At 38.7% G+C, this 13,807-nt stretch overlaps 1 protein-coding gene across 1 annotated transcript in view; it reads left to right on the top strand.

Moving 5' to 3' along the window:
• VAC14 (VAC14 component of PIKFYVE complex) overlaps positions 1-13,807 on the top strand; it is a 1,984,055-nt gene that overhangs the window by 1,096,305 nt on the left and 873,943 nt on the right. Inside the window, exon 12 of the mRNA XM_078670682.1 lies at positions 4,842-4,986. Coding sequence (XP_078526808.1) covers positions 4,842-4,986 — 145 coding nt within the window. The remainder of the gene's footprint in view (positions 1-4,841; positions 4,987-13,807) is intronic.

The following is a 13,807-nucleotide window of genomic DNA, read 5'->3' as shown; positions in this document are numbered from 1 at the left end:
GGCAATCATCTTTAATTACGTATCATTACTATAAAGCCCGAAGTGCACTTAGACAGCTGCTGGGAGATAAGTTGCTGGAACCTCCGGAGGTGCATTCATTCTCCGCACTGATACAGGCAACATCCCCTAAACTCGCAGTTGCGAGGCTGTACTCCCAGACACAGGAGCTATGTAGAGACTGACACAATAAAGCCAGACTGGAATGGCAGACAGACCTGGAATTGACCATAGATGACGCCATGTGGTGATATTGCTGCAAAGCTACTAAACGCATCTCACTCAATGGCTGCCATAGGCTCACACAGTTTAAAATTTTAAACTGTATTTATTACACACCAACGCGCCTTTATAAATGCGGGCTAAATGATGTCTCAAACTGTGACCGCTGCGGAGCTCAAGAGACAGATTTCCTGCACTGAGCATGGCTCTTCCCACCTATAGCAAAGTACTGGACACAGGCATTCGCAGAACTTTCGACTATAGCACAGGTGGACCTGAGCCCAGACCCACTACTGGCACTTCTGGGATATTTAAAACAAATACAGAAACCCGTAAGGCGCTTAGTGGACATGGCGCTACTAGTCACCAAACGCGTGTTGGCGATACACTGGTCCAAAGGCCCACCCACACTAAAACGATGGGCCAGAGATATGCTGTATTGCAACACGCAAACAGAAGCATATAGTGAACTTCTCCCTCCAAGAAATCGGCCAAAATTTTTGGGGAGCCTATACACCACATACATTGAGACTCGAACCTCACAGCAATCAGTAAGACTCCCACCGGTAGAGGAGAACCCATTGCCTCAACAGATATAAATACCTCGCCTGATCCCTGAATACATAAGCAGAGAAAAGGGATGTAACTGCTAAAGGACTTAGAGATATAGGAGAGATGACCTTCTAGCACAACGGAAAATTGCATGTATTGTGAAGGGGCTCAATGAATGACCTGATTGTATTCCTTATTTGTCACCAGTCGTCATTATAGAGTATTTTTTACAGTTGTATTGGGAGAAGCTATATTAATGATTATGTTTTTTTTAATGTTATTGTTACTTCATTGTATGATGATTGATATGATTTTGCTTGTATTGCATTATTGAAATGGGTAAAATAATCATTTAACAAAATGAATCTGCAGACTAGCAAAATGCCGATTTCTTTTGTTTTCGATTCTTCTTATCTGGATAGCTCGTTGACTTCCTCACAAGAGCGCGCGCTGAAAACAAAGCGCGTGCTCCCAGTGCCCTCCCTTTGGACCCGGAAAGTTTAGCCCTGAGGGTGTATATAGTTAGTTGCTAACCATGAGTGATGCAGGCTTTGTACAGACTCGCATTTTTGTGTTGCGGTGTTTCTACCAGCCGCAGCACTGATTTACAGTGTGTTTGCTGTGTGTGAAGGACATTCATTTTGACTTTGCGGTTTTAATAATAACTTGTGCAGTTGTTAGTATTAAAGCAGCTGGCTTGTCTCCGCATAATGCCTGTCGACATAACAGGATGTAGCTTCCTTGAGTAATAAATGTGCCTCTGACGTGGAGAAAGAAGACGGAACATAGATCAGCTGCTTGCACTTGACTGGAGCAGAGCTCATGCATGTGTGTTGTGATAGTTGGTGTTTTCTGTGCCACAGTACTTTGCAATCATTCTTGACAATTCTTGGGAGTTGCACCGATGAGATCCGAAGGTGTTACGTGCTCAGTAGAAGAGAGTTGTATCTAGGCCAAGAGGGAATTCAGTCTGTCCTAACCTAAGGCTTTGCAAACTGAGTCTTGATTTCTTTGAAACATACAGTCCACCGAGAGGAGGCCGGCGGCGGTCACTTCGGACTCGGTTACCTAGACTCAAGAAGAAAAAGGTACTGCTCTAGTCACTTCCTGGCTTAATAAAATATACAAGTTGACAAGAATTTGTACTTCAGTCTGCCAAGAATTTGTACTTCAGTCTGCCAAGAATTTGTACTTCAGTCTGCCAAGAATTTGTACTTCAGTCTGCCAAGAATTTGTACTTTAGTCTGCCAAGAATTTGTACTTCAGTCTTCTCAAGTGGAGCTCGATTAGGATCTGGGGAGAACATTTCAGAAATGGTTTTCAGTGGAGAGTGTAGCATGAATTGAACCTACAACCAATGTTTTTCCTAGCCACAGATGATTATATTGACAAAAATGAAAGCAGGAAAGAATTGCTTACAAGATAAAAATGGCCAATTGGACCGCCACATCAAAACCGCTACCTATCACTGATGCAGGATTTTAAAGCTATGGTAGATAGTGGTGCTGTATTTTAACAAGCACAAAGGCAACATGGATCTTTTTTAGATTGGCAAGCACTTCCCTTGGCATGTCCTTTAGCCTGTTTGGGCTGCTGCTTGAGTACTTACTGGCGTCCGAGAAAGACAGAAAAACTAGATAAGTGTTTGTAGCAAAATGGCTACTGGAGTGTTTGGGTTCAAGCTGGCAATAAAAACTGCTGGACAGAAAATGCTAGCGACATTAACCTTCAGGGGCCAGCGATCAGTGGTAGGATGGACTTGACTTGTTTTGCCTGCTGAAAAACAAGGACCTTGCAATGTCCTAAATTAAATGTAGGCTGTTTTCCAAGGAATTGCTGATTTTCTTGTCTCTTGAGACCATTACTGAGCATACTTGTGGGCTTGGTGTGTAGTAAGGGAGCTTCAACTTTCATACTGCGAAGACTACCGATGCTTCAGATATTGGAAGATGGCTTCAGCATGGGCATAGGGCCATCAATTCCAAGACTGCAATGGCCTCAAAGCCTTCAAGGAGACTTGGTCAGTCTAGGAGTTTTTGAAGTGTTTGGCGCTAAGCTGTTGAGGAGTTTTGTTCTCGGGTGGCCTGGTCAGACCCATGCCACCACTGTGGGATCTGCCTTTGGTTCTTGCAGTCTTGTGTGCTGCTTCTTTTGATCTCTCCGGGGAGGAATCCTTTGGTTCCTTTGCCCTTAAGATATTTTCCTGATTTAAATCAGTTTGGTTAGATTCTTAGTCAAATTGGGATCCCTAGCTGAAAATCTTTGCAGACCACATCAGTCTAAAATTCTGGACCTTAAGATCACTTGTAACACAGGAGAAAGAAATCACATATTTTTGTACCGAGTCTGTCCCCTCCTTTCGAGATTAAGCAGCACTCTAGGTATTTGTAGACCTGTTCTGTGTTGTCTGCAATGAACTAAGTTCTTTAACCCTTGAAGTCGGCTGTTAGTACAACTTTAGACCTGAAGGTGGTCTCATACTGGTCAAGAAAGGGTATTTTTGCTTTCTGAGCAGATGTGCAGGTCACTTTCTTTCTCAGATAGCTGCAGACCTGTCGCTTGGTCCTGTTCGTTTGCCTTTCTCACACTTAGGGCCTAAAGGGGTGGTGAATTTGGTAACCGGTCACAAGCAGCTGTAACACATGGGTAGTTTGGCTGCAAATATTTGTATCGCTTTGTTCGCCCTAAGTGTGGCAGGGTATGCTCAGACGTGAGTCCCTTGTTCACTTGGCCACTGGATTCAAGATAGCCTGGCTGATGAGGATTATGCATCCGAAACCGGTCCCAGGATGCTTGTTTCCGGTCCAGGGAAGACATGGCTTGGCAGTTCGGGCTGGACTGTTCCCACGAGGCACAGGGTCAGACTGATTTGCATATAGCCATGTCTGAACTGGGGTGGCTGAGTGAACTTAAGAATGGTGATGGATTAAACCCAGATCAGTTGACTGGGGGTGAGTGTTTGATTTGTTCAAGCGCTCCGTCCATCATCCCCTTTTGTATCGTTTTGCAAATATTTTATACCATGTTTCACAACTTTAAAAAATTGTGTTTTCTATATTGTTGGGGATAGCGAAGCTGGTGCTCGTTTGCTTAGGTATATCCTTCTTATGTAAATAGTGAGACAATGATGAAAGATGGGGAGTCAATGATTCTGTTGCTATCCAGTAATGCTTTTACTCTTGTTCCTCGTCCTTGCCCATTGTTTGCCGTTGCTCTCCCATCCACTCAATGCTATGAGCTTCGATGGTTTGATTTTGACGTTGCATCAAGAGGAAGTTGGGATCAAAGGGGCTTATAGGGGTCTGAATGAGTAGAGAACATTTTTATTCTATTTATGAAACTGAATGATATCTGGACTGCTGGAGACACTTCAGTTGAAAAAGTACTGGTCGGTAAAAAGGAATCTGAGCCAACGGTTAGTAGTAAGTAACCAAGGTATTACTTTGATGTTAACCAAGAGTTAGGATGCTTTGGTGGCCGATCATCCTTTTACACAAGGAAGCATCACTACACCTGGCCCGTCCTGTCACTGCACTGCCCCTTTTTAGGTTTCGCCTGGACAGTGCATTCGTTCCCACCAAAGGAGAAGAAAACATCTAATGCAGTCTCAGACCTATCAGGCGAATGTTTGTATTTTAACAGATTTGTTTGACCATTCAGATTATTTCTCAAGCATACCTACTCTGGTATCTCTGTTGAAGATTCTTCACTGCCTCTCACTTTCCACTGGAATCCTATATTTCGAGGTCATGCATGGCAGCACCTTCACTCCATCCAAAAATTATGTCAAATTAAATAGGATTTAATTTTATGAATGTATGTTTTTCCCGGCATTAGCACGTTTAAGAGAAGATGTATACTAGTTGAAGGAAAATATATAAATGAATAAAAAGTATACAAAGTAAAAGGAAAAAAATGGCCTGTCTGTTGAACTGGAGCCTATGTATGTGTTTACCCAATGTTAAGAAGATGGTGAAGCTCTTTGAATTGTGGAAGGAGAGCAATGTTAATGTGAGGTCGATCAGACCACAGTCCTGCTTTATAATGTCCTCTTTCGATTTCTGTTTCAGTGCTGAGCGAGAACCAGTGACCCTTAACCTCGACGGCATTGTTCAGGTGCTGGACCGCCACCTCCACGACTCTGCCATTGGAATGATGACGAGGATCGCAGTGTTGAAGTGGCTCTATCACTTGTACATCAAGACGCCTCGCAAGGTGAGCTCCAGAGTTCTCTCTCCATATTTCTGTCTATCTGCCTCGCTTCGCTCCTCTCTCCGTACTCTATTTTCATCCTCAAACATTGGCCCAGATCTATACAGACCAGGGTAGTGGAAGAAAGAGACTTGAGATGGACTCAAGGGATCACTGAAATAATATCGAGGGACAGAATATCGACCAACAAAAATATCGTTGACAAAATATCAAGAGACAAAATATTGAGTTTCTATCTACAAACAGGTAAGTACAAAAATATCGAGTTAAAAATATCGTTTACAAAAATATAGTTGTAAAAAATATCGACTTTAATAACAACAATGTTTAATTACATTAATCTAAAAAATTAATTACTAAAATATACTTAACAATACTTAAAATAACTTTTAATAATTAAATAATTAATGAAAGTAAAAAAATAATATTTTTTTAATCATATTTCTTAAAACATATATATATATAGTAACAAAATTTAATTAAATAATAGCCAATATTATTAACGTACAAATACAAAAGAGTAAAAATTACTATTCCCACTCCAGTGGGTGCAACAGTAGGGAAAGCGTTGGATAGCGTAGGGGTTGAAATTACTATTCCCACTCCAAGGAGTGCAACAGTGGATATATGACGTTACAACGCAACTTTTACAACGCACTACCATTACAACGTAAGTATTGGTAAGTATATAATAATTTTTATAATTTAAATTATTTAAAAATAATTTAATATAATTTAATTTAATTTCATTAAATTAAATTAATGTAAATTTAATTTTACTTTATTTTTACACTGTACCCCTGTACCCCAAAAACCCAAAACTGACCCTGAACCCTAAAAAAACCCTTTACCCAAAACCCCAAAACTGACCCTGAACCCTAAAAATACCCCTTTACCCAAAAACTAAAAACTGACCCTAAACCCTAAAAATACCCCTTTACCCAAAAACCCAAAACTGACCCTGAACCCTAAAAATACCCCTTTACCCAAAAACTAAAAACTGACCCTGAACCCTAAAAATACCCCTTTACCCAAAAACTAAAAACTGACCCTGAACCATAAAAATACCCCTTTACCCAAAAACTAAAAACTGACCCTGAACCCTAAAAATACCCCTTTACCCAAAACCTAAAAACTGACCCTGAACCCTAAAAATACCCCTTTACCCAAAAATTAAAAACTGACCCTGAACCCAAAAAATACCCCTTTACCCAAAAACTAAAAACTGACCCTGAACCCTAAAAATACCCCTTTACCCAAAAACTAAAAACTGACCCTGAACCCTAAAAATACCCCTTTACCCAAAAACTAAAAACTGACCCTGAACCCAAAATATACCCCTTTATCCAAAAACTAAAAACTGACCCTGAACCCTAAAAATACCCCTTTACCCAAAAACCAAAAACTGACCCTGAACCCTAAAAATACCCCTTTAATTTAACACAATTAGCAATTAATCAATTAAATTAAATTAATTACCATTTTACATTTTAATTAATTAACAAATATTTTTTAATTAACAATTAATTAAATATTACTACCAATTATTACATTTACATATTTAATTAATTATAATTAAATTACTTCCCACCCTATTCCCCTATAAACCCACAACCCGCTACAGGAAATGAAATATTTAAATTTACACAATTAGCAATTGATCAATTAAATTAAATTAATTACCAATTAAATTTTAAATAATTAACAAATATTATTTAATTACCAATTAATTAAATATTACTACCAATTAATACATTTACATATTTAATTAATTATAATTAAATTACTTCCCACCCTATTCCCCTATAAACCCACAACCCGCTACAGGAAATAAATTATTTAAATTTACATAATTAGCAATTAATCAATTAAATTAAATTAATTACCAATTAAATTTTAAATAATTAACAAATATTATTTAATTACCAATTAATTAAATATTACTACCAATTAATAAATTTACATATTTAATTAATTATAATTAAATTACTTCCCACCCTATTCCCCTATAAACCCACAACCCGCTACAGAATAAAATTACACAATAATTTAAAAAAAATCATTAATTAAAAATAATTATAACAGACACTTTTCACACATATTATAACATAAAAACACTATAAATAATTAAATATTATTTAAAAAACGATATTTTTTACTATCTAGATTATATACTTGGATATTTTCACTTTCTATATTACTTACAGTCGATATTACTTCACTTACCTTAAAAACGATATTTTGACTGTCGATATTCTGTCCTGTCGATATTTTGTCCAAACGATATTTAAAACTCGATATTCTGTCCAAACGATATTTTGGAGTCGATATTATGTCTGTGCACCGGACTCAAGATGAGCAACCTTGGTATTTGGCCACAGTAGCATTCAGCAGCACCCACAGTGGCCTATTAAGAAAAAACACAGGCCCATCCATTTAGGGTTTTAAAAAATATATAAATTGGGTGCTACTTTGGGGACTATCAAGCTCATGCCTGAGGACACCTCTCATCACAGCCTGGCAACAAATCTGTGTAGGAGTGCTGGTGCTGAGAACACGTGATCATTCTAAGGCATTCTTTACAGAAATTAGTGGCTCTGAGTGAGGGCTCAGGATTGCACGAACATATATGCCGAAGGGTGAGGTGGATGTGCTTTTGGAAGCTATCTGCAGGTCCTAGGGCAGGAACTGCAGGAATTCTGTGCAAAAGGTGCCACAGCTAGGCAAAGATCATTTGTACTAGGAGTTCACTTATTTTGCACAATTCTGTACAAGGCTCACAATAATTGAATAGCAGGGGATGGGTTGCATGTAAGTAGTGAACTGTATCTGAAGAGCTGTGTGTGCAAGTCCTTAGTTTGAGATAGCTGAAATCCTGCATATTGAGAGTGCACTGTCTTAAAAGAACTAAATGAGGGAATCGGAGACAGGGCGTGTTTCTGAGTCTGTTCAAGTAGTACACTCTTTTTCCATCCCTAGACACCTATTTATTTAGGCAATATTAAGGTGTTTTGTAATTTAATACAGGCCCGTAGCTAGGTGTGTATACACTGAGACAGCAGAAAACACGTGGCCATCGCCCAGTTCTGAAAACTGAAAATATGTATTCTGGGAATTCAAACTGGCGGAGGCAGGGTTTGGTGTTAATTATGGCCAGGGAAGTCATTGTGTGTGGAAGCTCAAGAATAAAGAAGTAGAACATTGCTGATGAACACCATTTGCCAGCGTTATGCCCTCTTAGTGGTGAGGGCTGTATAAGAACATGCTTTTTCGTTGGGACCATAGACCGGTTTGTTCTTATGCCCATGGTCTGCGAATCTACGCTCTCCTGGTCTATCAAATAGACTTAGTCTTTGTTTCCGTACGTTAGTGCCCCCATATCCTCTTATCCCATGGTCACTGAATTTGTGTAAGTTTCAGTGCCTTTGTCAGTGACTCTATGTCCCTGTATCCCCATGTTCCAGTTGCAGTGTCAATCTCCCAAGGTCCGTGTCATTCACTTATGATGGATATTTCTAACCGTAAATCGCTGGCCTAGTCTACATCATGAGATTACTCCTGGGAATGGTCCACTTTCACTCAAAGTCCCTGGGTAAGTCTAAGCTTAAGTGTAACTCGATCCCATCCCGCCACTCTAGCTCCAAAGAGAAGGGGCTAGGTTATCAAGACAAACATCATATGTGTTCGATCTCCCCGGCTTAAGAGTCAATGTCTCAGTTGATACTGGCATGGTCTTAGCTTCCCAGACCATAGTTGACCCTGTAACAGATTGCACCCTTTAGGAACACCATACTTGGTGTGAATCCATCTACGCTGTTTGCTGTTTGCTGCAAAGGTTTGTTGCCTAATCCCTTGCAGGCAGGACATTTTGGGGTCCTTTTGTTTGCATTTTCATTGGCCCTGAAGGGCCTTGTAGTTGCAAGTAGTCCGCCTTGTATGCTTTTTTTGTTTGCCTGACCAATCGTCTTTGCTCAAATCATCAGTTTTGAGGCCTTTTATAAAAGATTTGAGACATTTTCCATCAAGCCATTTGTGATGCCTCAGTGGGACCTCAGCCTGGTCTTGGCTTTCTTAGTGTGCATTCCCCTTGAGTCAATGCACATGTGCTCATAACGACTCTTGACCTAGAAACGGTCTTCCTCTTTGACATTGCGTCAGTGCGCTGTGTGAGCGGATTGCAGGCATTGCCAACCCAGCCTCCTTATAACACCGTTTTTCCATGTACGTTGGTGCTGAAAACCAGTCCAGCCTTTCTGCCGAAAGTCGTGACACAGTTCCATGTGACCCATCGATCACATTTCTAATTTATTTGTGCCTCCTCATCCCCTGGAAGAGGAAGAGAGGCTCCATCACCTTGACCCAAGGAGAGAGTTAAGTTTGTTTTATGTCAGAATATTGTGAACAATTTGATTGACTGACATGATTATTGCATCCAAAATATCGTTTACCAAAATATTGTTTCTATAGTTAGAATGTAAATAAAAAATATTGTCAAAAAACTTGTTGAAAAAAATGGTACTCAAAAAGGTGAAAAATATAGTTTTTGTAAATTAATATCAAATTGAAAGTAATTTATTTAAGATAGTAGTTTATAATATAAATAAAATAGGTGTATTCAGTAATTTAAAACCTAATTGAAATTAAATTATAAAAGTTGTATTATTGTAAATATACAAACAATATACATATATTTGTAAAAAAAACCATTATTTTAATAATTAAAAATGTTTACAAAAATAAAAGTAACAGTAACAAAAACAAATTAAAGAACTATATTAAAAAATATAGTAAATAATTAAAGTAATTAAAGGATTATAAAACAATATTTCAACGAATCTATATATTTTGTAAAAATTATATAAATTATGCAAAAACAGTATTGAAAAATAAAAAACACATAAAATAAAACAACAATATATAGATAATTAATATGAATCCAGTATAACCAACATCAAGGAAAGTGTTATATGTTGGAGGGTTTAGATTTAGTATACTCTCTCCAATGTAAGCATTATTAAATGATATTTTATGTAATAAAGTACATGCTATATAAACAAATTACGAAATACGTTAAAAAATCCTTTATATTAATTTCAATTAAATTCACTTAATTCCCTGCAACCTTCAAAATCACACACCAAAAAAATAAAAAATAAATATAGCTGTATTTAAATTAAAATATTACTTAAGCAAATATATTTCAAAAATACATTTTACAAATATTAAAAGCACAATCTAATAAACATAATTATCAATTAAAAATCAATTAACAATGAATTAAAAAATATAAATTACTAACAAAAGTGTAAACATTAAAATATATATTTAAATTGTCTGATATTTGGGAGGAGGAGGCGCCGCATGGGGTTGAAACGAAGCGACAGTCAAGTTTTTTCGCAGTCTGTTACACTGTTCTGTTTTTATATGATTAATTTGTGTCATAATGCCAATATTAGCGAATATATCTATATATATATGTGGCCCGGCTGGTCACTGCAATGACAAAAACGTAACAAAATATGTTGCGAAAAAATAAATATATGTGTGTGTGTGTGTGTGTGTGTGTGTGTGTATATATATCTCCAAAAAGTAAGCGCTTCGTTGAAGCAGTCCGGTAAATTCAATCCATCAAACAAACAATTAGTTCAAGATGCGCTCTCGGGCAGGAAAGACAATGGGAACCAAATTACTGGATTGCAGTTTATTTACACAAATATATATATATGTTACACAAGAAAACAATTTACATTATTCATCAGTTAACTAGTTAATTTACAATAAAAACGTAATTAACATTAAAGTGAAACTAATTATAATTTACTAACTTTCCTAACTCAATTCCCCGACAAACCAAACTACCTGCTACTAAAATCGAAATTACTAACAAAAATTTTAAATGTAAATATTCATTCAAATTAAAACATTAAACTTCAAAATAATAAAATAACAGTTACGCAATTTTCATAAATAATAATCAATTAATTATTTCCTAATTGTAAAATTAATGTTAGAATTAAATTAATATTTAATTAACTTCTTCTCCTATTCCCGTAAAAACCCAACAACCCGCAACTCATTATAATTACTAATTATATTTTGAAAAAATGTATTACATATTTAAAATGACACACTATATTCAGGGCAATGGGATTATGTGTTTTTTGCAGCTGCAGCATTTTCTGCCTAATTATGGATTTGCTGCATTTGTAAATAGTTGATTATCAGCTGCATAATCTGCAGATTAAAAAAAACAGTTTCTTTCTAGCTCAAAGAGATCAAAAGCTGCGTCAAAACGAGGCAATGCGATGCCGTCTTGAAGAAGGTCCTTAGCAAAGGTTGATTGATCCCCTTTCTGTTACTTATTGCTATATTTGGGTGTTAAACTGGTGCTAATGAGGTGAAGCCTTTGCCCAGATAATGCTAACCTGTGTAAAAATTCTGAAACAAGGAAGTCATACATTTGCGAAATGTGCCACAATATATCACTTAATTTGCCTTTCCTTGCTGTATAATTTAGTCAACGCTGCTACATAATTTGAACTTCTACTGCCGCATAATTCTAGTGGCCCTGACTATATTCAAAGATATAATCAATAACATTTATACTAACTGTACTAACAAATAAACTAATATATATTGAATGAATGAAAAAGATAAACAATATTAAATACAACAATATTTTTAAAGACTGTTATACACCAAAAACACAATATTCTTACTGTAGATATTCTATGATATTTTGGTAGTGACAATATTTTTGACACAATATTTATGTCACACAATATTTGTAATATGACTTGGTGTGTGATTGACTAGAGTTTTTGCTTCGATCTCACTAAAGAACACTGGTTGGACGATCAGCTCTTTATCGGGTGAGGCAGTGCAGAAGAGGACCCTGTGAAGATTGATAGTTCTCTGCATCAAAATCAGCTATACCCGGGTCAGGAGGCAACCCGCTAGCATGGGGAATTAATTTTCTTGACATCAACCTGTGACATGGGTGTCAGTTCATATGTTTATGAAGCACTATTACCTTGACATCCATGTACGGTGGGAGGATCAGTTTGCCTTCTCGGTCTTGCAGGACTTTTTTGATTAAGGGCCTGATTACGATCTTGGCAGAAAGGGTCACGCTGTCAAAGCAGCATCAGATTACCAGTCCGCCTAGTTGGCGGTCTGCCCACTGTATAACGATGTTGGCTGGTTGCTGAACGAAAGACCTCTGGAGACCCGTCTATTCCGCCAGCCATTTGCCGACCGCCTCGACAGCAGCATGGGTAAAAACAGCTGCATGAGGGCGGTACACACAAGTTCTCGCTGTCCGGATTATGAAGTGCCTTCCCATTGAGCTGAATGTGGCAGGGAGACCACCTGCTTTGAGTCGATGGAATCAAAAGAAATAGGGTGGAAACTCGCCCATTTCCTTCTTTTCCCTTCAGTCACCAACGTGGACTCCTTTGTCCAGGGCCCCCCCTTCACAGCAGCAACTTGACCCAGAAGAAAACGACCACATTGGCGCGGAAGTCCAGATGAGTCCGTTTTGCACTTTTCTTCCATTGACTGGGCTGGGTACATATGGTCCGCATTCCAGCAATGAAAAAGTACTCGGACATGGTATTTTTTCACTTGTAAAATGCGTCTGTGTACATTTTACCCTTATTTAGTCGAGGTCCCAAGTTACAAATCAGCTGACAGCTCACTCTCACCAAAAATTTAAATATGCTATGCGCCTGAAGGCACCAAAAGGGATAGAGATAATAAACTGACACTAGTTTGCAGGACAGGCGCTAATACTCCTCTACATCACTTCACAGCGACACCTATTGACGTGCAGGTGCACCGTGAAGTCTTCCAAATATTCAATGGATGAGGAATCTGCAGTTAGATATAGTATCCAGTTTCAGTGTCCCTGGGTCCGTGCCAATACCCACATCTCAAAACCTCTGCCTTGTTATCTTAAGGTTACCATTTCAGTGTCTTTGTCCTCATGTGTGTGTACCTGTGCCAGTGATAATGCCTCAGAGTGTGTGTATCTGTGTTCCAGTGTAAGCAATGGATTTAACAATGTCTGTGCTAATGTTCCCGTTTCATTATCGATATCCCATGTGTTCCTGTATCTGTGTATCCATAGCAGTGCTTTTTGTCAATGTGCCAGCATCAGTAACCTTATGTCAGACTCCCGTCAGTATTCTGTTCAAGCAAGGTTTGGTGCCCCATTATCTTTTAACTGACATTACAAACGCCATACGTACAAACCTAAGCGATAACGTCACTAGTTCTTACCTAATCATTCACTACTTCCGATTCAAATCTATTTTCACACTCAAACAGGCAGTCTGCTCCCAGGATACCCACACAGACGCAGCCCTCTCCCTGCACACACTCAGGCATACCTTGCGCTCACTCAGGTGTATGACGCAATGCTCACCGTGCACTCACCCAGACGCACTGCACCAGCTACACTCATTCTAAAAGATCCTGCTTTCACTAAGGCACGGTCTGCATTCACCCGCTAGGACATGACCCACACTCAATTAGTGTAAGTAGTGGGACGTTGCTTACCTTAAGGTGGCAGCTCTTCTGCTGCATGACCCGCGTCTGGAGATGCTTGGCCGCAGTGGCCAGGCAAGGGGCTACTCCTGTGCAGAGGCCTGGAGGACGATGGTGCCTCCTAGGCGTGTGAGACCGGCTGAGCCTCTGCCTGGGCTGGGGCGAGCAGTACAAGGGCAGTCAAATGCAGGGGTGCTACCTGACCCGAACCCGAACTTCAATGGGCGGACTGCTCAACGGATCTAGCATTTCAGACTATGGGGCGGAGCTATCC

Source organism: Lissotriton helveticus, chromosome 12 (genome assembly GCF_964261635.1).
Source record: "Lissotriton helveticus chromosome 12, aLisHel1.1, whole genome shotgun sequence".
In the NCBI taxonomy this organism is placed as follows: Eukaryota; Metazoa; Chordata; class Amphibia; order Caudata; family Salamandridae; genus Lissotriton; species Lissotriton helveticus.
This window is presented reverse-complemented; position numbering and strand designations above follow the sequence as displayed.